Source organism: Nannobrachium achirus, assembly GCF_963921795.1.
Source record: "Nannobrachium achirus genome assembly, chromosome: 9".
NCBI classification, from domain to species: Eukaryota; Metazoa; Chordata; class Actinopteri; order Myctophiformes; family Myctophidae; genus Nannobrachium; species Nannobrachium achirus.
Genome location: NC_137818.1, coordinates 25,654,029 through 25,681,030, shown reverse-complemented (window position 1 = coordinate 25,681,030; position 27,002 = coordinate 25,654,029). Strand labels below are relative to the sequence as shown.

Sequence of the window (27,002 nt, the reverse complement as noted above, 5' to 3'; positions counted from 1 at the left end):
GTTCATGCATTTACTAGAAGTTGACGATACAACAATTTTAGCCAAAAGATACAGCTTGGATATGTCCTACGACCTACGTGTTTACGGCACCTGTGAGAAAACATAGTAGGCCTACTATGTTGTCCTATGGCCGGGGTGTGGTCCAGACACTCCAGACATTTCAGAGAAAACAAAAAACTTCACATTGGCAGTGATGTAAGTAACTAAGTACTTACTCAAGTAGCTTACTGTACTTGAGTACAATGATGAGGTACTTTTACTTTACTGGAGTAGGCTACTTCCAATTTTCAATAGGCCTACTTTTACTTCTACTCCACTCCACTCCATCTCAGAATAAATATTGTACAATTATATATGAGAACTTCAGTTTAGTTACTTTGATTATTATTTCAAAACACACTAACCACTTCAGCCCTATATATATTTTAGGCCATTTGAAAATAGCAGATCTACACTAAAATCAGAGCTCGAAAGCTTGAATTCTAAATTGCAGAAATTGCAGTATTGATATACTTTTACAGATGTGAGTAGTTTTTCCACCACTGTCTACTGAGGTGGGCTACATGGACTTACTGACTTGTCATCGCCTCACCTGTAGTGACGTAGCACGCAGTAGAGCTTAGGGGGCCCTGCCTGCAGCCTGCCTGCCTTCAAAGTGAGGAGGAAGTGAGTGAAGTGAGTAAGAAAATATGACAAAGCGGAGTGCAGCAAGAGTCCTTTAAATATAACAACACAACCATTCCAGGACAACTTCACTGAGCTGGCACGTCTTCAAGAAGCGTTTTTACTGGAACAACGTCGTGGACAGGTAGGACAGCCGACTGTTATGTGCGTCTATGTAATGTTGGGGGAAAAAAGGAAAAAAAGGGTGTCACTTGTTGTGAACCATGGGAATGCAAGGCAGACATTTTTCCTTGCCTATAATCCCCCGGCTTCATCTGAGACAAACTGTTGAAAGATTTATAGGAGCGCTGCTGCTGTGGCAGAAATCTTAAGGTATGAAAACTTGAATAACCTTTTACTTGAAATGCAAATGAATAAATAAAACCGTCAGTAAAAGGTGCGCTCTACTGTAATTACTAGTACTGTAGTATGTCACATAATGCATGTCACATACGTATATGGGAGCTATAGCTTGTGAATTGTAAAGCATAGTTCTCATTTATGACAATAACAAGGTCACTTGTCGATGTTGTCAACTTTTGAACAGACTGTGAGACGGGAACGTGTAGGATGGTATGGAAATGTGTTTGAATTGATTGTGTACAGAGCGCAGGTTAGGGCTGGAACAGGTCTCTCTCTGGTGTGTTTGTGTGTGTGGGTACAAGTACAGTGTAGGAGTGAGTGGTGAGTCATGGGTTGATTGCCATGTTATGCGTTTGGGAACGAACACGACCGACTGGTTGGACTCACTCACTGCGTTGGAAACTTAAACGGGATCACGAAATAAAATAGCCCCTTTCGGAACACTGTAGGCAAATAGGCCTACTTTTTATATTTAAAATGTCATCCCAAATAGCCTACACAAAAGATATACAGGGTTCAGAAAGGGGCTAGAGCACTGTTTCCCAAACAGTGGGTTGGGACCTATTTGTGGGTCAGACACATTTTTATGGGTCCCTTATCCATTTCCATGATGTTTCTAAGTAATTTCATTAATAAAGGAAAGCTAAGAAATTCCACAAATTAGAAAACAAGGTCCCGGGTAAATGTCTAATTTCTCTTTTTGGTCACAGGCTAAAAGGTTTGTGAACCACTGGGCTAGAGATATCATATAGCCTGTAGGCTATGAAGATAAATGGGTCACATCATGTTGAGGCTGAGCCAACCCTGTTCCTCCTCTGCCTTTTGCTCCTTTATGTCATTCAAGATTGAGGACAGGAATTTAGAGGAAACATGTCATAATCTAAACCTCATCATATTTCCAAAGAAAGGCTGACACTTATGACTGTCCATGTAGAAATGGAGATGATAAAGCATACTGTCATGACCCTGCAAGAGATCCGCCAAGGCAGCTAGCTCTCTTGGAGTTGCGGGTTGCTTGCCTTGTCTGCTGAGTGGGGGGCCGGGGTTCGTCTCCCGTTTGGAGGTGTAGTTCCCCACTCAGTCTGCTAAACATTGCAATACTTATTTGTCTATGCCGTATATAAATAAGTGCACTAACATATTAAGAGATGACCAGACTTACAAAGTACAAATCTGATACTAATCCTCCCCCTTGCACATTCCCCATTGCTGCTAAGGGTTTTCCTTACAGAAGGGTAGAATGTGTGTCCTGACTCCTGCCTATACTATTATTATTATTATTATTTTTTTTACATTGTTCTGTATATTTGTATTGAAGCCCAGTATTAGCTCTATCGTTGTCTTGTGTGTTTTCAGTGTATTGATATCGTTGGCACAGTGTTGCGGAACACTAACATTACATTTCACTGCTTGTCCTTGTACAAATAAACCCTCTCTTGATTCTTGATTCTCAAAGTCCGAGCATCAATGCACACAGATGCTATGCTGGTCGTCATAGAGCAATAAGAGCAATCAGAAGATGCTTGCAAAGAGAAAGTAATAAATGTGTACTGTACTCATTTTTAACCCCTCCCCCCCATTCTACAGATGCTAAGGAAACTGAGTTGATCAGGCAGAGGAGACAGGTGGGCGGCAGCACCATGTCCCACACACAGTCAGACTGTTCCCCGGGCGACCAGGAGCCTCTCATCCTGGAGCGCCGCTTCTGCTCTGAGGTCCAGATAACCGTAACGGACAATCACTGCAGCCCGTCGGAAGACTCCCCTGTGTCCCAAGCGGATACCTCACTGGCCCAGGAAGACGTGGAGGGCGGGATGTTAGCAGCACCCACACCGGTGGTTCTGAGCACCAAGAGCCCTGCAGCACTGAAGCTGGGCACGCAGCAGCTCATCCCCAAGAGCCTGGCGGCGGCGAGCAGACCCAGGAATACTAGGCACCACACCACGGTGGTGACCTTTCCCCTGGGACTGGAGGACTCTAGCAGCGGCTCCAGTAGCATCACCAGGAACCGTCACTCCACCCAGGGGCCTGACGTGTCCTGGGAGGATTATGACAGCGATGGGGAAGGCTTTGCCTTGAGGAGGAACCGCAGGAACAAGTCCTACAGGGCTGCGGTGACCAGCCTCAACATAGAGGCTATGGTGGCGAGGGGGCAAGGGGGTGACAGAATGCTCAAGCCTGTCACAGAGGGCAGGGCGGTAAGCCCTGGACCAGCACGCAGCCCCGGACGTAAGGTAGGAGGGAACGAAGTGCTGGGAAGTTACTATACAAATGTAATATGTTTCATTGTATTACTTAGTACTTTCAAATAAAAGTAGTGTTACATTACAATATGACTTTATGTGTGTAATGCGTTGTATTACTGATGGATAACGATAAATAATATTTTGACAAGTAATGCTAAATTATTTTATTAGTCATGAAAGTAATATTGTTACTGTTACTTACTAATTATTGTTATCTATGTGTTACCCACAATATTCCTCACTATTTATATAAACACACCAACACGCCCTCATTGTCTACCCGGCCCTTGATTACTTTCAGATTAAGAGTCTATCGGTTAATTCCTCAAGTAGGAATTTTCCTGATGCAAGATCCACTCTGGAAACAGGAAAGGAGTTAAAGGAGTAGTTTGCCCAAAGCATTACTTATTTTCTATCAATTACACACCCCATGAAGGATTCTTTGAGTCTCCTACCAGAGACTCTGCCGGTCATCAAATTATTGGCTTAGGAAAAACTACGAAATCTCCATGAATTCAAGGCTTCATGGGGTGTGTAATTGATAGAAATTTAGAAAACAAGTCATTTTTGGGTGATCTACTCCTTTAATTACAATTTACAATGTAGGCATTTAACAGACTGTCTTAATGCAGAGCAATTTAAACGCGAGAGGAAATGTGAAAAGGTAGTCCATGAGAGACTGGAAATCTACCTATTTATACTTTAAGGAAAATAATCTGTTGGAGTTTTTTTTTTTTTTTTTAGTGGTGAAGGGAACTGAAATTCTGAAAATATCAACACTCAAATAGAGTCATGAGTGAGTGTACATACTGACACAGGACAACAGGACCTCACATTCATCCCACAAATGGACAATGCAGCACACACATAGACTCTTCATATCTGTTAACATTCTGCATTCCTTCAGAATCACTATGTGCAGTCAGGCAGTGTGGCATTCAGACATACAATTGTTTTGAGGTTCAACTTAGCAGTGAATGGACACTAAAATATCATATAATGGATTTATAACTTCTCAAAAAAAGCTGTATTCAAGCAAATGGATTTTTATTTATCTCTTAACGTTGTATCAATGGTAAGTCATATTGATTTGAATTTTTTGTGTCTGTTAGTCCTATCGATTTGTGTTATTTGTTTCCACTAGACAATGTTGGCAACTGTGCTTGTGTTCAGCCATGTATATATGTTAAGAAGAGAATGTTACGGACAGATGCTAGTTATGCTTTTTAAATGAAATACCACACACGCTGTGTGATGTTTGTCTCTCACATATAGCTTCCTAGCACTGAGTCATGTGCTGACCATAGCCACATTATTATTTGGTAACAGTGACAATGGCATCCAAGATGGATTGCTATCTCACATGCCGATGCCAGAACTGTACATGTTTTAGAACTGTATATGTTATTGTTAAATATGAAATGTATTTTGAGAGAGAGTTTATCAAGTCAGACACTTCAGTCACAGATTTAAACCTGTGACAGTGCATTACAATAGAGCACATATCTATCCTGTACAGTAAAACATGCAATGAGCACCTTAAGCAAACCCAATTGACTAAGTGCATAAAAAGACCAAATGTGGAACAGAGATACACAGAGATTCAGTTGGAGAGAAGTTGACTGAGAGGGAGTTGGGAAGCTAAGATACCATATTAATGACAGACAGACTATCTGTCTTGTCAGAGGCCTATACATTCCTAACAGTTCCCCTCATGCTGTGCTCCTGTCTTCTTTCCAGCGTACCCTAGGCAGAAAGAGGAACCAAAGACATGGGGGATCCTTCAAAGACGGTAGGCTATATATTCTCTATGAGTCTTTACTTCCATTTCCCTATTCAACATTAATTCCACAATTTAGATGTCCAACAAAAAACATTGTCCCTATAAAAAAGAACAAATGATGCTGTTTTTTAAAAAGGATTGTGTGAGAGGAGACCTCCTCCACTTCCTGAACTGTATCAATTGCATTATGTTCAATTGTCTATATTTCAGATGGAGCCTGAACAGAGTGTGACTTATGAATGATATTTCTGGATATCATAGAGTCCTTGTTGATCAGGAAATCCTTCACTGAATTCTCTCAGCAGGTTTAATGTCCCATTACGGCATCCTGCATTCTGATGTATTGTCGTCTTGTGTATTTACAAGTAAACTTTATGGCTAGTGTGACACAAGCTTGTTTAACTGCTTGTCAGTGACACTACTGATTTATAATCACATGATGATTAGTTTATATTCAGAGCAACATTAAACAGGTTATTACTTCAGCAGGGCATGGATGTTATGGCCACATATACAGTACATTATCATTATGGGCCAACGCTTTTCAGTTAATAGTGCACAGCATCTTTCACTACTAGACCATGCTTCAATGAGAACCATACTTTTAAACCCAAATGAATCTCAGCAGCTGACTCTGTTTCAAATAATCTGATCTCCCACGCTTTAATTTCCAACACATGTGACCCATGTAAGGAAGGATCCTGACAGATTTTACAATGCTTCTGTCCTGACATTGGTTATGCTAGCAAAATGCCCATATGTGACCCCTCTCTCAACCTTTAAGAAACTAGCTTTGAAAGAGCCTCCTCACATTTTAAGAATAACAGAATCACTCATATGCCCTGTAGCAAAACAAATGGCTCTGGTATGAGTCGTGTATCATTCTGTACCCTGTGTGAATCCAAAAACTAAACAGAAACAGATTTTAAGGGGGGGAAACTCCCAGTGACACACATGCTTTTGTGTGTAAAATTTCAACACATTTTCAAAACTCTTGTTTGTATCCAAGGTCAGATGAAGATATATAAATGTGTATACTGGATGTATCGATCAGCAAAGAGAGTTGTAATGTACATGTATCTATCTAACATAAAGTATAAATCAATCACATGTATTGAAGTTCGTCTATGTGTCAATGTGTCTCAGCTACACCACGCCTCTACCAGGAGATCCGTGAGCGGGGGCTGCACAACCAAGACGAGCTGCTAGATGACTTTGTAGTGATAGAACCTCCTGAGGAGGACCAGGGCATTGTGGTAAAGTACAGGCCAGCCCAGCTGACCTGGAGCCAGCTTCCACAGGTAGTGAAGTGTTCTTATTCTTATACATCATGTGTTTTAGGTATGTGAGACATGGAAGTTAAAGGAGTAGTTCACCCCCGAAATGACTTTTTTTCTATTGATTAGTCATGCCAGGGAGACTAGAGTTCAATAATATTTTTAGTTTTTTGTCGCATTCCTAAGACAAAAATGTGATAACAACAAATTTACCCCCATTCGTTCCGGATGGGGACCCGTTTCGAAACGGGTCCCCATCCGGAATCAATGGGGGTAAATTTACTCGAATCAAATTTTTGTCTTAGGAATGTGACAAAACCAAAAAATATTATTGAACTCTACTCTCCATGGCATGAGTAATAAATAGAAAAAGTCATTTTGGGGGTGAACTACTCCTTTAAAGGCAATTTTCAACCATATCTATCCTATCCTAACTCTGTGTCTCAGAGGAGGGCTGTGGACAGTTCAGAAACCCACCTACCAGTGACATCATTAATGGGGAATCCAAGCGAATTGAAACGGCAGGCTTTCTATTCCTGGAAAGTTAGCATACTATAGTCTGTATTAGTGAAGATACTGTATGTTGAAAATGGGTGAAGTCGTCTTTGAAAAACTCTACCAAGATGATTGTATAGGCAGACGCTGTATAAGAGCATCCATGACTATTTCTGAATATGAAATGGTAAAATGTATTTGGTGATGAACTGAACAAAAGGAGATATTCACTTAAATTTGTTGACAAGTAACGGAGAAAACATCTATTGTAAAATAAACCCATTTCAAATATCACTGCTATCAGCCAAGAATGCTGATAGTTGAAATGCCTTGGTTTTACAATGCATAGTTTTTGTAACATTGTTGTCTTTACTGGCATATTAGCTGTAGCAGAATTTCCTTCCTTTTGATTTGATTTGAATTGAATTAGTGCTTTGACATGGTGAGTTGCACATCTGCTAGCGATCAAATTAGTTCTATTTGACAACCTGACTGTTTTGTAATCTTACGTTTTCAAAGGTAAAGGACACAGGCATTCTAAAACTGATCACACCTGAGGAAAGGAAGAGACAAGAGGTAAGTGTGTGTGTGTGTGTGTGTGTGTGTGTGTGTGTGTGTGTGTGTGTGTGTGTGTGTGTGTGTGTGTGTGTGTGTGTGTGTGTGTGTGTGTGTGTGTGTGTGTGTGTGTGTGTGTGTGTGTGTGTGTGTGTGTGTGTGAGAGAGCGTGTGTGTGTGTGTGTGTGTGAGAGCGTGTGTGAGAGCGTGTGTGAGCGTATGACGTGCATCTTGCATTTTTGTACACAATCCTAGTTTAGCAAAGTGTGTACGGCAGACTGGGAAATACTGAAATGGTTTTATGAGCAGTCTGACGGGAGTTCCTATGTAAATATCAAAGGTCCACTTTGTATGCGCTCTACAAGCCTGAATACAACCACACCCTGCCAGTGTAATCAACCCCAGTCCCTCTCCTACAGTCTGTACTTGTCAAACCCTTTGTGTCAAAAGCTGGATCATAGGTCTAATTCTCTAGTGTTTATTAACCAATGTGCCGTTGGTTCAGATTCGGTGCAACAGCAGTCCATAGGAGTTAAAGGGACAGTACAATCTATTTATGTTATCTCTATATTGTTGTGGGGCCAATGTAAAATCTGTGAATGTGAAATATACAACAATTACTTCATGTTTTAGCTGACATCGTCCTTGTTTGCTGTGTTTTGAGAAAAAAATAGTGATCATTGTGAATTATCAGAATCAGGTTGACATATTGGTGGCAACAGATCTTATGGGCGTACCAGGCCGATGCTTGCCCCCATGCATTATGGGAACTGTAGTAACAGTGTCAAAATAGACAGAAAGGGGTATTTTCTGTCAGTAAAGGTTTATAGCTGAAATATTTCGGTACACTGTAATAACCATCACAAATGTAATGAAATACACAAACGGCATGATAGTGTCCCTTTAAACTGAAACATACCAATACTGTCTTATGTAATTTGGGTCTTTGATGTTCGTCTCATCAGTCCATCTTTGAGATCATCACATCAGAGCATTCGTACCTGCACAGTCTGCGCATCCTGGTGCAGCACTTCAAGAACAGTGACGCTCTGAAGAGAACCATGACGACCACAGAACACCACCATCTCTTCTCCAACATTGCTGTCATCTACGATGTTAGTAAAAGGTAGTTCACACTCATACCACACTTGACACTGCTTTAGTATGAATGAGCAATAGAGAGACAGAGAGAGACGTCAAAATACACTGTTCATAAAGTAGTACAAATTATGATTTCATTTTGTACTCATCAACTTCAACTTTATCAACTAGGAATCAATGTTGGAAGTGAAATTGGAAGGCAATACTCATGCCAGAGTGGGGCAGAAATAATCTTATTTTGTCTAAAGAAAAATAATGTTCATTCCTTTAGTGGCTGTGTGAGAAGGGAGTGGCCTGAAGTGGGAATGGGTTTCTAGGTTCTAGAGACCATACCGTATGGAGTGTCTTGTGGGCTCTATGAACATGTTAAAACATGCTAGCCAAACTGGTTCTACTGCCTTGTTGCTGTTAATGGAATCCTACCTTTTGAAATGATAATACTCCTGAGAACATGAATACATTACTAGCTGCTGTTTTGAATGGCATGTGCTAAGGCTCAGAGGTGTCCATACATCAGGTGTCTGCATTTTTTACATTAATATGTAAAGCAATGATTAAATCAATTAGGCTGGCAGGCAAACTGTCTTGGAAGTCCTTCCTGTGTGTGTGTGTGTGTGTGTGTGTGTGTGTGTGTGTGTGTGTGTGTGTGTGTGTGTGTGTGTGTGTGTGTGTGTGTGTGTGTGTGTGTGTGTGTGTGTGTGTGTGTGTGTGTGTGTGTGTGTGTGTGTGTGTGTGTGTGTGTGTGTGTGTGTGTGTGTGTGTGTGTGTGTGTGTGTGTGTGTGTGTGTGTGTGTGTGTGAGAGATAGCCATCATCACACCCTGAGTTGTATTGTCAACTGGGTGTCATCTTGCTGTCTGGTTCTTTGGCAATTCAGAGGAGTTGGTAAACTTGTTTACAGGGACAATTACACTGTAAATTGTCGTGGCTTTTAAAAAAGGTTTGAGAGAAGTGACAGGTCTAGTAAAAAATATAATCTATGTAGTATATATTATATGTGATGCATCGATCAGTTTATTCAGGTTTCACAATTAAAGGAACAAAGGACTGATGGGTACAATGGTTCTCTAATAACGGGTACAACATGGACTAATTTGTGGTTTTAGTGTCATGGTCCTCTTTGTTCTAACAAACTTCAGAAAGTTGAGTGGCTCATCCCACGGCCCTCATGAATCTGCGGCAGTGTACTGTACCTTTCGTATCAACTGTGTTCTCCAGGTAGCTTCTCAGTGGGAAGTCAGAGAATCAGCTCTCTCTCTCCCTGCCTACTGTACCACCAGGTTCTTCGAAGACCTTGAGCGGCGTCACCAAGAGAACCCAGTGATCCGGGACATCAGTGACATTGTGCAGAACCATGCAGCCCACCACTTTGAACCCTACATCGTCTACTGCTCCAACGAGACTTTCCAGCAGAGGACGCTACAGAAGCTGTTGTACGTTTCCTCTTGCTTGTGTTATTGTTAAGTAATAATTGCAGTATTTAATGCAACAATCTATGTATAATATTTCCTTCTTCTTTCCTTCCATCAGGGCCAGTAACACTGCCTTCAAGGAGGCTCTGAAGCAGATTGAAGGGAGCAGTGAATGTGGAGGCCTCCCCATGATATCATTCCTCATTCTTCCCATGCAGAGAGTCACCAGACTACCGCTGTTACTGGATGTCAGTATCAACTTTATTCTCTTGTATGAGTAAAACCTCTACGGATATCTGTCCACCAAAAAAACAAAGAGCGACTGTAATCAAATTCTGTCGTATTTAGTGACAGTGTAGCAAGGGTGAACTTCAAGTACCCCTCCAAACATCCCTCAGGTTATGTTACTTGATTACAGATTAGCCTTAAATCTGGATGGTGTTGTAAGTGTAACTATATAATATTTCAGAAGAGAAAGATACTGGTAATGGTTATTATGTGATGATTTGATAAATTAACAATGAATACCATTTAACTTCTGGTCTAATACAGCTCTAATTCGAGTTCGAGTTTATTGTCTCTTCCTTAAAATGTAAATAATCTGCTTTGTCATCACTAGTGACTACTATTAAGGCTGGGTGATATTAGGAAAACCTTCAATATTCGATAACGTTGTTGAATACCTCGATATCGATATTACTCACGATATTGGTAAAAACTAAAAAATGGCATTATATAGTTTTTAATGTTTTTCTGCTTTAGGTCTAACCCAGATAATGGGTTAGACCTAAAGCTGCCTAACCCAGATAATAAATAGCATATCCATGCATGCACACTGCACAGTACACATAGAATAAAGAAATTAAATGCCTTATTTCCATTTTCCAACAATGGTTTTATTGCTTTTTTGCATGTGCTATGTGCATACGTGCATATGTATACCTTGCATGTTGATACCTCGATATCGATACATTTTCGATATATTGCCCAGCCTTACTACTATTCCATTGTAGTCTCACGAGCCAGACTGTTGCCTCCCACAATAATCGAAGGCTTCCGTCATTCAGTCTGAAGCACAGAAGCTCTGAGGATAAAACAGATGTGATGCCTCTTCCCCGCTTCCGTTTAGTCTTTAGTTGCGCAATTCCTTTCCTAATATAATAAAAAATAATCTAAGCATATCTAGCTTGCTGCTTATTAGAAATGGAAATTCTAAAATAAAATATATTTTAAAATATATTTTAAAATATATTTTCATGAACAGATTTCGGGAGCTGTAGTTCCAGACTATAGCATTCGGAGATTGTAGAATAGTGTTTGGCTATGCGAGACAAATTGCATTGGATCTCCAGAATGTCTCAATGCGGCGCCACAAACTTAATTCAGACCAATGATTAACAGCAGACACTACAGTTTATTTGCTCAATTCAGATGGAAGTTCTTTAAAGTTGACACCTATGCAGGGAAAGGATTTCAAGTTAAAATACATTTAAAGTCTCATCCATTTTTATTTGTGAGGTTTCATCCATTTTTATTTGCTCCTCACAGACTATCAGCCAAAAGACACCAGATAAGACAGCTGAATACTTTGCTGCAGTCTGGGCGCTGCATGCCATCAGCAAGGTAGGCATGCGTATGCTGTACAACCAACACAACCCTCTGTGCTATTATTTAGACCCCAAACCATTACCAGCCTAAAGGGTGTTGATGTTCCTAATATTAATCCAAAGTGGAGAGTTGTGTGTGATAGACTGAAAGTCATGGAAAAACATAGTACAGTGAATTTGTGTCACAGTCATATCAACCCAGTACATACTGTTATCTATTTAATTGCGACCGTCAGGGAGCAGTTTACTATGAAAACCTCCACCGGCCGTCCGTCGGTCGGTCACACGTCACACGTCACACCTTTGCCCTGCTCATATCTCCGCAATCAGTATGACATCACACCACATGTGTACACAAACCTTTGTGTACGTTGCTGTGGCAACAGTCTGTTGTTGCTGGTTTGTTAGTGTACGTTAGCAACCACCTTAGCAACCATGGTTTTACCCTAGCAACCAACTGTTTACTCTAGCAACCAACTGTTTACCATAGCAACCATGTTTTTTTACCCTAGCAACCAACTGTTTACCATAGCAACCAGATACGCAGAGCAGGGATCTCCATATATGGGCATAAACAGGTGACATCACACTGATGTCAGATACTCAGAGCAGGGATTTCTCCATAATATATGGGCATAAAAGGGATTCTGTTAGGGATCTCCATATATGGGCATAAAAGGGATTCTGTTAGGGATCTCCATATATGGGCATACAAGGGATTCTGTTAGGGATCTCCATATATGGGCATAAAAGGGATTCTGTTAGGGATCTCCATATATGGGCATAAAAGGGATTCTGTTAGGGATCTCCATATATGGGCATAAAAGGGATTCTGTTAGGGATCTCCATATATGGGCATAAAAGGGATTCTGTTAGCTGTTAGTGATCTCCATATATGGGCATAAAAGGGATGCTGTTAGGGATCTCCATATATGGGCATAAAAGGGATTCTGTTAGGGATCTCCATATATGGGCATGAAAGGGATTCTGTTAGGGATCTCCATATATGGGCATAAAAGGGATTGTATCCCAGATGATGCCCTGTTAGGAGATCCACACTAACAGAATCCATATATGGTCCTACCGACAGCTGCTATAAGCCAACCCTGGCGATAAGGTCTGAGTCGAAGAAATGCTTCTTTCCTGGCAAGAATTGCCCCTTTATACTGTAGGGCTCGTTTGTGTATTGTATGACATCACGCCACATCATCGGCTGAGGACTGTGTGATGTCATCATATCTCCATATATGGAGACATAAGTTGCTCATGCTCAAATATGGGCTGGTGAGGTCAGACTTAGTGTGATGCGTAGGTTATCTCCATATATGGAGATTCAACTTCAATGAGTAACCATGGCAAACTGTCAACTGCCCGTATGTCTTGATAATTGGTAAAACAAATTTTTTGGCCTATTTGTGGAGATAAGCGACCAACAGTCGCTTATCTCCCGATTAGGGAGTCTTACTGGTCAGTACTTCTTGTACATGTCCTCAGCTAATGCACTTGGCTGTACCACTTCAAAACTCCCTTAGCTTATCATGGCCAGTATAGTGTGTGTGTGTGTGTGGGCCTCGTCTGTACGTAGCATACCTGTATGTTTTGTAAAACATACAGGTACAGTATGCCCTGACGTTTTGTCTCCTTTTTGGCCAGCCCAGTCCTCTGGCTCATTAATCAATGGAACAGGAGGAAAGAGGCCTTGCTTTGTCATTAACGCATTCCAAACAGTCCTCCCTTCTCATCCTCCTCTAAGCGTTTTCAATTGTCATTTAATTTAATCCATCAATTACCTGGTCTGACACACAAATCTATCCAGCTAATGAGGAATTTGAGTTTACCGTGACATTATTTACCTTAATCAATAGTGATGTTGGATGTGAGCATCATCCTTTTGTTTCACATTCTCAAATCAAAGTAATTAAGTCATATCTTGTTAAGAACCACTACATTACTTCAATAGTTGGTGAATAGCTGCAACGATGGAGCGAGGCGAATGGAGAGGACAGAGCAGATGTATACCATTCAAAAGCAGATGGACTTTGGTAAAATCAAGGTAAGAGATGGTCGCATACATACAAAAGCATTTTTCCATCATGACAAATTTGTCTTATTGCAATGAAACTCACCGCTCCATGTTTGGTGTCCAAGCTTAGCCTTTTCAGGTCGACAGGAAACTGACAGTCAAAAATTAACTCCCCATAGTTCTAGGAGAAGAAAAGAAAACCATATCATTGTTTTACAGATGTTTCCTCGGGGGTCACAACTGATGTACTGTTTGTTTTGAGCATTCCTTACGTATAGTCACAAAGTTATACAGTATGTATTTGTATTTGTATTATTGATATTCCAGTAAATGTGTTTAGCGTATTCTATATCTACATATTTTGACAATATTGTGTGTACCATTTCCTATTTTGTGTTATTTCCCCAGAAATGGATATTTATTAAATACTAATTGATTCATACGAACAATGTTTAGTTTTAACTGAGATTAAATAAAATGTTACTATAATGGAAGGATTCTAGTTACATCTCTGGACAGGAAGGTTTGCTGTATTTTAGAGTTACTTGATCTTGTATCTCAGCATCTCCTATACATAAAGAACTTTCCACATTATTGTAACCCAGGCCATGGAGTGGGATAATATTTAGTTTAACTGCAAGCCTGCATTGCAAACACTCTTATCCCTTAGCCATTCCCTTTGGTGTCCTCATCACGGTGGCTGAGGAAGCGTGGAGAGCTGGCTGTATCCACTGAAGAGCTCAGTATCTGGAGGGCTTTCAGCACCAGGAGCTACTACCTGTTCCTCTTCAATGACGTCCTCATTGTCACCAAGAAAAAGAGGCAAGTGACACTCTACTGTCTACTCGGTACTCATACATGGAACAGGAATGTACAAAGATGCTTTTATCTTAAACACTTAAACCTGATATGCTTTGTTGTGCATCACATAGCAGAAATTCTCAATTCTACAAACTCACAACGCACTAAGTCCCTATGTGTGGGGACTTGAGCAGGGCCAGGTGGTGACTGTCAGGGAACATGTGAACCGGAGATGGGGAGGAAAGAGGGAGGCGGGAGAGGGGGAGTTGCATGTAGCATACTTGAGATTCTTCAATCTCTCATTCAACATGTCAACTCAGCAGAGTGGAGCTTGTGTGTGTCTGTGCATGTGGGTGTGGGTACATGTTTGGTTTGAATTAGAGTGAAAGTAAGCTTTCACATTGTCCCGATGACCAAGCTTTCTTTGTGCAGTAACTGGTGGTAGGTTTAGACTGTTACCAGGTGCTCAAGTTATGTGTATCGATTATAGTCAGTAGTATACGCTATATAACTTTCCGACTGAACTGCAGTTGTACCCTGTGTTGCTACAATTTCACAAGAATGCGTCACTCTGATTTGAGTCACTCATTTCCTGCATTTCTGCTGTTCTAAAACAGAGACAATTCCCTAGTGTGACTTGGTGGAGTGAACTAGGTCTAACTTTCAGTTAGACCTGGTGACCTCAATCAGCCTTAGTTAAGGCTAAGTTATAATTCATGTCATGTGAGGAAAATGGCTTTAGAAACTCCTTTAATGTGTCTGTCTGTCTGTCTGTCTGTCTGTCCAGTGAGGAGAGCTTTGTGGTGATGGATTACGCCACTCTGGAGAACATGGAGGTTGAGTTTGCAGAGGATGCAGAGGGAGGGGCGTCTCCACCCTCCAAGGGCAGCAATCCCCTCTCTCTTAGACTGCTAATGAGCAAGAACAGTGATGGGAGAGCAGAACAGATCTCCCTGGTGGCTGAATCCAGGTACTGCAGTGGTCCAGACACACACACACACCTCTACACTTTCCCACATTTAGCCTAGTCAATTTCATAAACTTACACAAACACGGGCTGACATTGTGAAGAGCTAGGTGTTATGAATTTAGTGTCATATTGCAGAAAAGCAATTTGAGTGTTTTGAATGTGTGTGTGTGTGTGTGTGTGTGTAATTCTTAAAGGAATACTTCACTCCCCATGTTAATGGAATTCATGGACATTTTGTCACATTCCTTTACAGTGAATGAATAATCCTGAAACTAAGAAAATACTTGTTGAAGAGAAGAATATAGGGGTCCGCAAAACTATATCAAAAATCTGTTTATAACCTCACAGTAAAATCTAGGAGTCCTAGATAGATCTAAAACATGTTCACTCAAATGTTACTGTTTCAAGAGAATTGAGAGAACCAAGAGGGGGTTATTTGCCACTTACAGGTACACAGCAACCAAATGTTAAAATAAGGATAAAAAATAGGCTAAGACACACCAACCCTATAAAGCACTGTTTAACACTATTTAAAACACTTTTGTAAATAGTCTCATGCACGAATGAGGAGTGTACCTGGACGAGTTAACATGCATGTACTTGTTCAGCACACTCATCGTTCGTGCGTGAGACTGTTTATCCAGGAAGTGTTTTAGATAGTAAAGTTTGAGCAAGTACTGAGGCTATGGCCGAATACAGGACTCTTGTCTTGCATTATAGGCTACTTGTGAGAGTTGTGTTGGAGTTTATAATTCATAAAGTATTTTCTTTTGGACTCTTCATTCACCTTAGAGAGAGAGAAAAATGGTGGTTAAGCGTCATGTCCAGGGGGTGTACTTGTACATCAAGCTGCCTCACGCTACAGAAACAGGAGATGGGTTCCTGCCCAATGGGCCTTATAGTAATTGTAGTGAGGATCTTAGACTTGGTGCCATTGGGCATACATAAATTGTCCAAATATTAGGAAGCCCTCTAGGATATTTGGCCCTGAGATTATCTTTTTAAAACAATCATCAAATTGTTCATGACCCACTATAACACATTTGATGTTGTCTAGTGCCCCCTACTGACAGAATTCTTTGAAAATGTAAAATGCTTCATGCATCAACAGTCTATCTTAAAAATATATCTTCAAACCACGAGAAATTGCAAAATGAATGTGTCATGTATTTACTGGCCCTAATACCCTCCTATATCATATATTAAAAGTTAACCTTCATGGATTCAGTGGAACCTACTTTGTTCAGAGTGGTGCAGTCACAAAGGGCCCAAATTGAAATCTCTGAATTTACATTGATCTACTAAGAATAATAATAAACTTTTAATATTTTATAAGGATCACTTAAAATCTTGAATTACCTCTATTGCATTTTTCCCTGGATCAAACCATACATTGACTGGACTAATGTTGGCATAGCATTGTTTGGGACATAACTTGTTATCCCATGTCATGTAGAGTTTACCTAAGTGTTTTCTGTTAATTATCCAGGGTTGACCGTGCTCGTTGGGTAACTGCTCTTAGAGAGCACAAGCGGACCGTCAACCATAGTAAAGAAGGTAAGAAAACCTATTATAACACAAATTCTCCCATGTCAATTATTCTACATGAAAAACCTTTTGAAAGCCCAAATATTGTAATCTTCAGCTGAAAGGTAGTTTTACACACACCTGACAGATCATATTTTGTTTGTGACACAAATATGTCTGTTCATAACGCTACTGAGCAGTGCATTTTGTGTGATTCTTTGGATTGTGTTAATGCCATCATAAATTAAATGTGTTTAAGGTCTACCACAATATGAGGCTACCAAGGCGTACATGCCCAAGGAGACGGATGATTTGGGGCTGCAACTGGCTGAGGTTGTCATTGTCCTTCAAACAGAAGATGGTAAGCCTCATTATATGCATTTTATATATACTGTATATGTGTGTGTGTGTGTATACACATACTTGAGTGGTTGGCTGGGCCATAAAACTGTCAACTACTAGGCCATCAAACCTGGAATTGACCACACCTATTTTACACTGCGCAAAAATGCTATATTGCTCTGAAATGGGAGTGTGTCGCTATTTCTACAAGTCATCTTTTTGACAACCAAACCTAACCTCTGTGGGGTGAGTAGCGATACCTGCCAACGCTCCGTTGTCGAAAAAGCGTGATTTCCCCCTCTGAAATATATAGCAAAGCTTTTGAAAATGAAACGTCTAACCTAAATCTGCTTTCCTCAAGACTGGTACCATGGAGAAAGAATGCGTGATGGAGAGAGGGGTTGGTTCCCTGCCAGCTGTGCCATGGAGATCACCAACCCTGCTACCATGGAAAACAATATGCAACGCATGAAGCGTCTACGCAAAGAAACCAATGTTTGAGTAATATTGGCTGACATACGTTGGTTGATACATGTGCAATCAAGTCAGTCAATCCCATGGATGTTGGTTGATACATGTGCAACCAAGTCTAAAAGGATTGCATTGTTCAAATAGTCTGATAATGGTGATAGGTTGGAATTTCACTCATTTGCACAGCTTTGTTCTATAGTTTACTGGTTGAAAAATTGGTACAAATGTATTTGAACTGTATTAGCTATAATGATGGTTTTACCCTCCCAAGTGGTAGGAATATTCAATGTCCCATATGTCTGGTTATACCGAATGTATCAAAGTTTAGGGCCATTGTTTTCTATAAATACACTTTTGAACTCCCGATCATTAGGGAAACATGACCAATTTTTGTACATGAATCTCTTTGTGCGAGTGAGCTCACCAGTAGACATATTTGAACATGATTCTGATAAAAAATTTAAGTAAAGGACTGCAACACATTGACAGTTGGCTTAACCGTCAGAGCATCGGTCATTTAAATCTAAAAACCTTGGGTGTTGCCATGTATATTTTGGAATACGTTTCAGGGTTAGATTTAGAGGGTGTTCTTAAAATTGGCCTAAATGGGTTAAAAATGTACTGGTGTCAAGCCATCTTAACAAATGTCTAATTTCAATACAGTGAATAGACATTGCCATTTCTAGCTGGAACAGGGCACATTTTGGAACTATTCATTTTCTATGAATTTTTAGTTCTCATTACAAGATGAATGGGCTGCAAGTCGTTTTAAATGGTCAAGTTTTATATTATACTGGAAATTAGAATATTCCACTGAATATATTTCCCCCTTTACAATCAAGAGTACTGTAAGGGACATGTCCTCTTTGGGACACAACAAATAAACATTTCTATAAATATGTACATTTTATTACAGCAAAATAAAAGCAAACTCAGGACAGTTCTTCTTTGACTTTTATTTGAGCTTGCATTTTGTTAAAATGTTTGAATACATAAAAAGTTATTTAAAAATGTCAAACTGACCAGATATCAAATTTCATTTTTCTTCTTTAAAAACCATTTGGTGTAAAAACTTAGGACCGATTTAGAAAAACATCTGTTGTTTCCCCAAAACTTTTTGTAGCTGTCACATAAAAATAATGGAAAAAAACAGGTCTGCATAGATTCTGCAGGCAATCGGTGGTAATCTGGTCAAATGCATGGTGCAAGCTTGTGACGATCGTCAAGTCAATTCTGTTTCTTATTGCTCAGATCTTTGATGTTTCTTCTTGTTGACAAAAAAACTGGAAGACAAGAAATAAGAGAGAGAGGGAGGGGGGGGGAAGAGATTAATAGCACAATCAGCACGAATTACAAGGTTAAATTAGTCAACTGACATACTGTACTGAATTGAGTGCATTAAAGTGTCATAAGCGATAGCTGAGAGTACGCCTAACACAAACAGTCACAGCACACTGTGGTGAAACAATGGCTGTAGGGTGCCAAACAGTTTGCTTTATCAAATCCATTGCATTACCTCATTCAGCTCATGCTTTGGATTATCTATCATGGTCAATGGGGAGGGGGAAAAAAAGAACTACTGCAGCCTAAGCAGACACTTTGCCCAAAGAATCTTCATTATAAAAGCCATGATTGTTTCAATCAAATTACTTATTATTGTAACATCAGCATTCAATACAAATGGCTGCCATTAGCTATGAATTTACAGTAGATGTCAAGTCCAGCTAAAGTGCTACATAATGATCATAATTGACTCCATTTCTTTAGGGTATTCTTTTTGACACTGAACATTTGCACAGATGTCAAAGCTCTGAATTTAACAAATCCTAGACATTTAGGAGCAGCAGACGTTACAGGGCGGCACCCAGGGGGCAGTTTAATGTCTTTGTGTACAGGCTTCTTCAGTTTACCTGATACCGTCAGTCTACCCGTTCAGCCATGGTCACCCAAGTAAGAGTTTAGCCAATTTCTATACCACTGACAAGGTTCACAGCCCAAGGCCCAATTTAACTGAACAAGGATATCAGAGCAACAATACCATAAAGAAGAAAGCTGAAACATTTCAACGAATGACACAATATAAAGTTTATACTGTATAGTTTATACTATAAACTATACACAGATATCAATACAGTATTTAAAGCTCAACAATGCCTCAAACTGACAACATGCGCCACCTATAAATAAAGAGAACCTAGCTGTGATTACTAGGACCCAACAGGCTACATATCCAAGCACTCACCCGGACGATGGTAAGAGATGGTGGGTGCCGGTGGGCGGGTTCTTTCCTACTCAGCCCCGCCCTGCTGGGCCTCGGGAGCGGACGTTTTCTCAACGGATGGGTCGCCTCCTGTCTTGGCCTCCTTGCCCTCCTTGCCAGGCTTGTCGCCAGCCTGTGGGCGTCTGCGGCGGTAGTTGAAGTTGCGGCGGTAGCGGCGCTGGGGGCGCTCTTGGTTCGGGCCGCCTTCGCCGCCCTGGTTCTCTTTGTCCTCCTCTCCGTCCCGCACCGGTCTGGGACGGGGTGGACCTCTGGATTGACAAGACCAAAAGGAATGGGGTTGTGACCAGTCATTCAAAAATCATAAGACTCTTGTCACGAGACAAAGAATCCAGTAAGTCAGGGGTCTTCAACAGGGGGTCCGTGACCCCTAGGGGGTCCGCGGAGGTACTGCAGGGGGTCCGCAAAATTATTGGTTAAAAAAAAAATGATTTTTTTTTTTTGCCATTTTCCACATTTATGTTAAAAAATAAATCATGATTCTATCCATTTTGAATAGCTTGAATACATGATTACTATGCAATTGACATTGTTGATATTATTGACATTTGTTCTCAGTTAATAAGTAGTATGTTTAGAAATGGTTGTGGTACGGCCCACCCTGCTCGCTGTAACTTGTACATGTTTAAAATAAAAAAATATGTCGTAGCCCTGACCCCCCCACCCTACGAGGTGGTAGGGGGTCCCTGCTCCATCTCCCCATCAGTTTGGGGGTCCCCGGCCTGAAAACGTTGAAGACCCCTGCAGTAAGTACACCTGGGACTTCAACCCCCCATGTGCACCAATAAGACTAAGGGCGCAACGCCCAAGCGCCATGTCTTGGCCATCTGGCAAGTGATGTATATCGGACCAGTTACCCATATATGGAGACCCGGTACCCATAGATATTCACAGACATGGCTGGGCTTAATATTGATGACATCAGGGATCTCCATATATGGGCATAATAGGCATTTGGTTCCTCTGGCATCACAGGGATCTCCATATATGGGGGATTTGGTTCCCCTGACATCACAGTGATGTCAGAGCATGAGTCAATCAACAAAAAAGACAAGCATCACCCATACAGACAGATACGGTCAAGATGTGATGGTTCTGATAGTAAACTGTGACCTATGGTCGCAATACAACACAATGACAGGAAGAAAAACACGCAAATTACCACAGCTGTTTTAAAATGCCAACCCACACATTGTAAATTAATCTAAAACAAGGACAACAAGCATAGTTGAGCTGTGTGACTGACTGCCATAAGTACATGACAACAAAATTTGCACTGCAAATTTGAAAGTTGCTCTGGATAGGAGCATCTACTAAATGCTTTGCTAAATGATTAAGTTAAGACTCATCATCAATATTTTCTGTTTCATAGTCTGTGTTGCATTTGATTAGGAAGCAGTGTATAGAGTACCAAAGTCCTGATGCCAAAACCATGCCTCTTATTGGCTAATGAAGATCCCCCCACCCCATTCAAAAATCCCACCTTTTTTGTAAAAAGGAAAAATAAATATCCAGCCATTGTACTGGTCATTAAGCATCAACAAACACTGGGAAGGTACCAATTTATCCAAAGAAAATAAAAGGCTGCCTATAAATCGACTACAATAGGAACTGTAGTTCCATTTTTTCAGAAGGTGGCATATCATTTTCATCTATAGTTTATTTTCCCAGAGCTCCGTTTGACCGGTTCAACAGCAGATTTGTGCTGGAAATGTGTTTCAGGTTCAAACCGTGAAAATGAACTGAACAGGAAATGGGTATGCGATCTTCTGTAAACCTGGCACTACAGTAATAAGCACAGGGCTAAGAAATGACCCAAAGACTACATGAGGCACACAGCATGTTGTGTTGCATTGGACTTCCTTCTTTTTGTAGGAGTCCATCGGTTCCCAGTTGATTCAAACAAACTAGACTAAAACTGCACAAACTTATGGAATCCCAATTATGAAGTGGACATGCTTCAGTGGAGACAGTGATTTCCTGCCGGGTACCAGGAGGCGTGGTTTTAACAGACTTCGGTAGTCTATTGAGTAACTGCCGCCAAAGCGACATGCATATAAATAGACAGACTCGTTACTAATTTCGCAATCACTTCACTAATGATCTCAAGAATCCCCCCAAATATAAGACCTGGTATTTACACAGTTACTGTTTTATGGCCATGCAAATTATACACAGGTCATCCACTGGGACATATTACAATTTCAAAGACAGGAGATTATTGACAGAGTGCCCACAGAATAAACACATACACGTAGCTGCCATTACAGTTTAGGTTGCAATAAAAGGAGACTACAGCATTCCTGGACAAGTTGAGCAATTTAAGTTTTCAGTTTCAATATTACTAGACCAACCGTCAAACGTCCAATTAGTTGATAGATAAGAATGCAGATTGCTTTCATTCTGCTTTCATGCTGTTCTCCGATTGTTGCAGCCTTACGTCAATGAAGCCAACATGCAAACCTTGCTCTGAACCTTGGTCGGAAGCCTCTGTAGTAGTTCTGCCTCATTGGTTTGTTGCCCTGGTCTGGACCTCCCTGGTTCTCATCACCTTCACCTCCCTGAAAGCAAACAGATGAGTCAAACAACAACTGGCACAGGAGCTCCCTACGGTCATGTTCAGTAGGCAGAAGTCTCTTTCCAATCAGCTTCTAAAGGAATCAAAATTTGAATGGACATAGGTTTGTCCGTCATAACAAGATTTGTCTTGCTGTGCCATACTGAACATAACCTTTTCATTGTAGGGTTATGGTGTGAGCCTACAAATGCCAGCACACCATGCTGCCCCAGTAGAAAACTGGGGCAAAAAAAAAAAGGGTCAATTTGCAGTATATCGGCCGGACCCCCGATACACCAAGATTTTTTGTCCAAACCACGTGTTGTTGAAGGAGAGGGTTGAGAGAGTTGCGTATGACTTCACTGGAAAGGGGGAGCCCAACTTTGATGTGGGCATCCCCCAGGTGCCTGCTTCAGGAGAGTTAGCCCTCTGACGGCGTACCTCAGTCATCTCTCCTCGTGGTGCGTTGGTGTACGGGGGCCGGCGGCCATAGCGTCTACGTACAAAGTATGGCGGGTAGCGCCGTCTGCCGGGGTAGGTGGGCCTGCGCTGTTGTTGCTGCATCTCTCCCTCAGGGGCACTCTCTGCACCCTCACGGCTGCTCTTATCACGACCTTCACGTCTTTCACGTCCTTCACGTCCTTCACGTCCTTCACGTCCTTCAGGACCTCCACTGCCGGATTCGCCCTCACCGTCGCTCTGGTAGTTATCTGGATATTCTCCGCCGCGAGGTGGGCCCCTCCTGCGGGGGTAGCGTCTGTAGCGATTCCTATCAGCGGCGTACTTGCTGCCTTGGACTGGAACACCTCCTGGGCCGGTGACATTGGCTGCCTCTGCTCCCTGTGCAACAATTAAGCATTTTTTAATGCTAGAACAACATTGATAATTGCCATATAGACACCAATTGTAATATTTGAGTAAACGCAAATCTTTCTATTGGTGGGAAGTCTGGGAACATGATCAAAACGTCAACTTCTCTCAAGTTGAGCATCTCATTCTTAAATTGGGGCATCATGAGGTCTATCGAAATGGAGGTGAAACTTGAACACAATGATCAAATTGGGATTGTAAAATTGAAAGTCAAATTGCTACCAAGAGCTTGAATGGCACCTGCTGTTTGATGTGAAGCATGCACACTGCATATGGCAGAAGCGTACTACAACAGCTTGAGATTTTCTCACCTGCAAAAATTTACCAGGATTAGATTTGTAATTTTGTGACAATTTATAAATCAACATATTAAATGCGAATAATGACAGCCCTATTCTTAGGCACTTCTGTGGCTTACCTTCTCCCCTTCAACCACATCAAATTCCACAGTTTCTCCATCTCCAACACTGCGAAGGTATTTCCTTGGGTTGTTCTTTTTTATGGCCGTCTGAAAATAAATTTAAAAAAAATTACGTTTCATAACCGAGTTTTAACACACTGTTCAAAGTACAAATTTCCTATGGATTTGTTTTTACCTGGTGTACAAAAACGTCCTCTTTTGTATCATTCCTAGCAAAGGGGGTGAAAAAGGGTGTTTGTTACAGTAATAGAGTACAATCTGATCCCAACACTGCATTTACAGACAGATTGGGATTCAACCAGCAAGTGTATGGATTAATGAGGCACGGATTCAACCAGCAAGTGTATGGATTAATGAAGCACTACAGCCCATAACAAGAGTATGACAGCAGGCAGATAAATCGTCTGGCCAGCTTTGTAAGCAAATCAAAGCCATAATAGGATTGGGAATGTTCTCTCTCACACTCACAAAGGATCATATTAAGTGTCTTTAAGAACCAGAGTTAGAGGTGGAGTTTACTCACCTGTTGATGAAACCGTATCCATTCCTGACATTAAACCATTTCACTGTACCCAAGACTTTTGTTGCTGTAATGACAAAACATTGATAAACCTCAGTCTACAGCGTCACACAACAACAAAAACACAACACCTCCTTTAATGAAACATAGAAAATGTAATCTTAATGGTAGTGCAGATGTTAAAAAATAACTATTTATGGACAGATTATTTTGAAGTTATATTTAAGCTCCAACTGTCAATCTTTTTATAGATACTGGTGCCCATGTGTTCTCCACCAGCTGCACTAAGCACGAAGCATGATCCAAATGAATTATTATTAGCTACTCATTACTACACTTGTCCTGTATGGTGTGTAAACAATATTAAGTTGGGCAGCTCCAATTCAGTTGGGTCAGATACAGAGGCAGCAATAGTTGAGTGTGAAGCTATTTTTGGGCAATAACAGCTACATAAATGTATGTCAACAACGTTATACAGTTGTAGATGGACACAAGTCCCGGAAACCTACGGTCCCATTTGAAGCCACACTACTGAAGTCACTGCTCCTCAAAATCAAGAACCAAATGAACCATTATGGGTATGCAACTCGGAGTGTACAAATGGAACCAATTTGACCCATTAGGGTCCATTTGTACACTCGAGAGCTAAATTAACATTTAATTTTACAATAGATTGGGGTCTCAAGAGATAGAAATGCCATTAAATGGGGGTCCGTAGCCTAAAATGCATGTCACTGGGGGTCCTTGAAATTAAAACGGTTGGGAATCACTGCTATAGAGGCGTAAAAAATATCTTAGGGGGTCCCTGGCATCCCTTTTCAAATGGGGATCAGCGTTCTAATAAGTGTCAATTTTGGGGTCCTTGACATGAAGAAGATTGAGACGCACTGACTTAAGTACACGAGCGTTTACACGTGGTGCTGTCTGTCGCGCCCTAAGATGCTAGCGAGGCGGAAGCCTTAGCCGACCTATTAGCATAGCCAAGTGGCTAACTGGGTCTGGTACCATGTGGTTGGATTAGAGCCAACCTAAGGAAACATGAATACATGAAATGCCAACACTTGAACCCAACAACATTCCAGGGTCAGATACTACGGTGTAGATCAGTAACCACCACGGTGCTCGGTTTCAATACAACGAAGGGGCCAAAAGGTATCCTTAGAATATCCCGGCGGACATTTTGGGAGCCCCGTTAGCCACAGAAATGGCAAGCTAGCTAGGCTAGCATGGTTAACTAGCCAACGGGCTAACGTTGCCGTCTAGTCAGCCATGATAGCAAAGACGCTATTTAGCTGTTTCAAGTTAAACAAAAAATCGATTTGTTGACAGTCGCGTGTTTGCCATTCTCACGGCATGACGTGAACGTGTTCGTTTAGCAGAGGGCTCTAGCTAGTTCTAGTGTGTTTTTTATTAATCTAAAATTGATGGAACTCTCAACCAAACACAATCCCATGAACAAAGAGATGTCTGGAGGCTAACGGCTACGTTGTAATGCATTTAGACGCACGAGAGTCAACTCAGTTGCTCGACAAAAATTGATTATTTTATTTTTTTCGATTGAGGTGGTGTCTGTGCGACATTCAGTTTAAATCATGACATCACATTTAAAAAATATATATACGTTATCCTTGTTGAAAGGCTCGTGCGATGGAGAATAACTGCTTTAAATGATTGCCGATGCTGGCTACAGACGCGAGTAGCCGCAGGTTGAGTGTGTATACCCATTTAAGATGAAAGTTACATTTAATGTGCGCCGATCGTTTTAATTACTATGTAATAACCAGTAGTAAGCAATGTGAAATCAACATTGACACTGTAGGGCCGGGTTGTTAAACCGTCCCTACTGTCCATCAGTGGTTGTCTGGCAGGAAGGCCAGCGATGAACCGGCTCAATAAAACAATAGATTGAGCAGTCACATTAGTGTCTTCAGAAATTAATCCCAACACACACCATGTTCATTAGGCAAGATAGATAATCATAGTCACTGCAATCAACCGCTTAAACTAAGTGTGTATGCGGTGCTGCCGTCCATTTCCTACCTACGGGCAAAGAAGAAATATTTGTGGCAAACCGGCTCGACGTAAATCAAGTTCAACGGCATTTGTACGGAAGACATTAATTTAACGTCGCCGTGGACTGCCGCCATTGCGAAAAAATTTGGTCCCAAAAAAATAATCACATTTTAGCCGTTTTAATATCACGTTTGCCAACGATAGTGGCCGCCAGTTTTGTATTCCACCCCTCGCATGCGAGTTACCAAGGTTACCAGGGAAGATTGTTATAACGTTAGTTAGCATAAACGTCCCAACGATTAACGCCAGCTAATTCGTGTTAGCCAACGAGCTACAGCCGCATCGTAGCTCGTTGGCTAACACGAATTAGCTGATGTTAATCGTTGGGACGGTCTGTAGCCTACATTAGCTCAACGCTAGCCATCTAGCTAGTCGCAGCAATCTTACCGATGACCTTCTTATCCGCCGCGGAAGCTGCGGCTGCCGGGCTGGACGGGCGCTCCGCGTCGGCAGCGGGCTGCGGTGGTTGTTGCGTGTCGGCCTCGCTGCTCATGCTTACTGGTTGGGTAATGGCTTGCCTTGTGCCGGCGGTGGCTCTCTAGTGTGTTTCCCGGTGCTAGATGGTAACCTGGGCCGGCGGTGGTGGTGGGGGCTGCTGCCTTCGGGCTCTCTGCTTTCCTCTATCCGCTCCCGTTGCCGATCGAACTG

At 41.4% G+C, this 27,002-nt stretch overlaps 2 protein-coding genes across 4 annotated transcripts; one reads left to right on the top strand and one right to left on the bottom strand.

The window, feature by feature from the left end:
- Positions 1 to 668: 668 nt before the first annotated feature.
- arhgef16 (Rho guanine nucleotide exchange factor (GEF) 16) lies at positions 669 to 18,455 on the top strand. Of its 2 annotated transcripts, none has more exons than XM_080733072.1 (15): positions 669 to 808; positions 2,614 to 3,260; positions 5,013 to 5,064; positions 6,202 to 6,356; positions 7,347 to 7,403; positions 8,348 to 8,508; positions 9,763 to 9,915; positions 10,013 to 10,142; positions 11,443 to 11,517; positions 13,462 to 13,554; positions 14,195 to 14,346; positions 15,113 to 15,295; positions 16,785 to 16,852; positions 17,082 to 17,183; positions 17,526 to 18,455. In XM_080733072.1, exons 2-15 carry the CDS (start codon positions 2,667 to 2,669, stop codon positions 17,663 to 17,665), a joined length of 2,115 nt encoding a protein of 704 aa, XP_080589198.1. In that variant the 5' UTR covers positions 669 to 808; positions 2,614 to 2,666; the 3' UTR covers positions 17,666 to 18,455. The 2 variants fall into 2 exon arrangements, with proteins under 2 accessions (XP_080589198.1, XP_080589199.1); XM_080733073.1 differs by lacking the exon at positions 669 to 808 and adding an exon at positions 898 to 996.
- Positions 18,456 to 18,571: 116 nt separating this feature from the next.
- On the bottom strand, positions 18,572 to 26,998 carry ybx1 (Y box binding protein 1). 2 transcript variants are annotated; one of them, XM_080733074.1, is made up of 8 exons: positions 26,742 to 26,998; positions 24,285 to 24,348; positions 23,937 to 23,970; positions 23,759 to 23,848; positions 22,912 to 23,310; positions 22,389 to 22,474; positions 19,878 to 20,164; positions 18,572 to 18,918 (listed from the first exon to the last, which is right to left on the bottom strand). In XM_080733074.1, exons 1-7 carry the CDS (start codon positions 26,845 to 26,847, stop codon positions 19,924 to 19,926), a joined length of 1,020 nt encoding a protein of 339 aa, XP_080589200.1. In that variant the 5' UTR covers positions 26,848 to 26,998; the 3' UTR covers positions 18,572 to 18,918; positions 19,878 to 19,923. The 2 variants fall into 2 exon arrangements, with proteins under 2 accessions (XP_080589200.1, XP_080589201.1); XM_080733075.1 differs by having other exon boundaries at positions 22,975 to 23,310.
- Between the last annotated feature and the right edge of the window lie 4 nt (positions 26,999 to 27,002).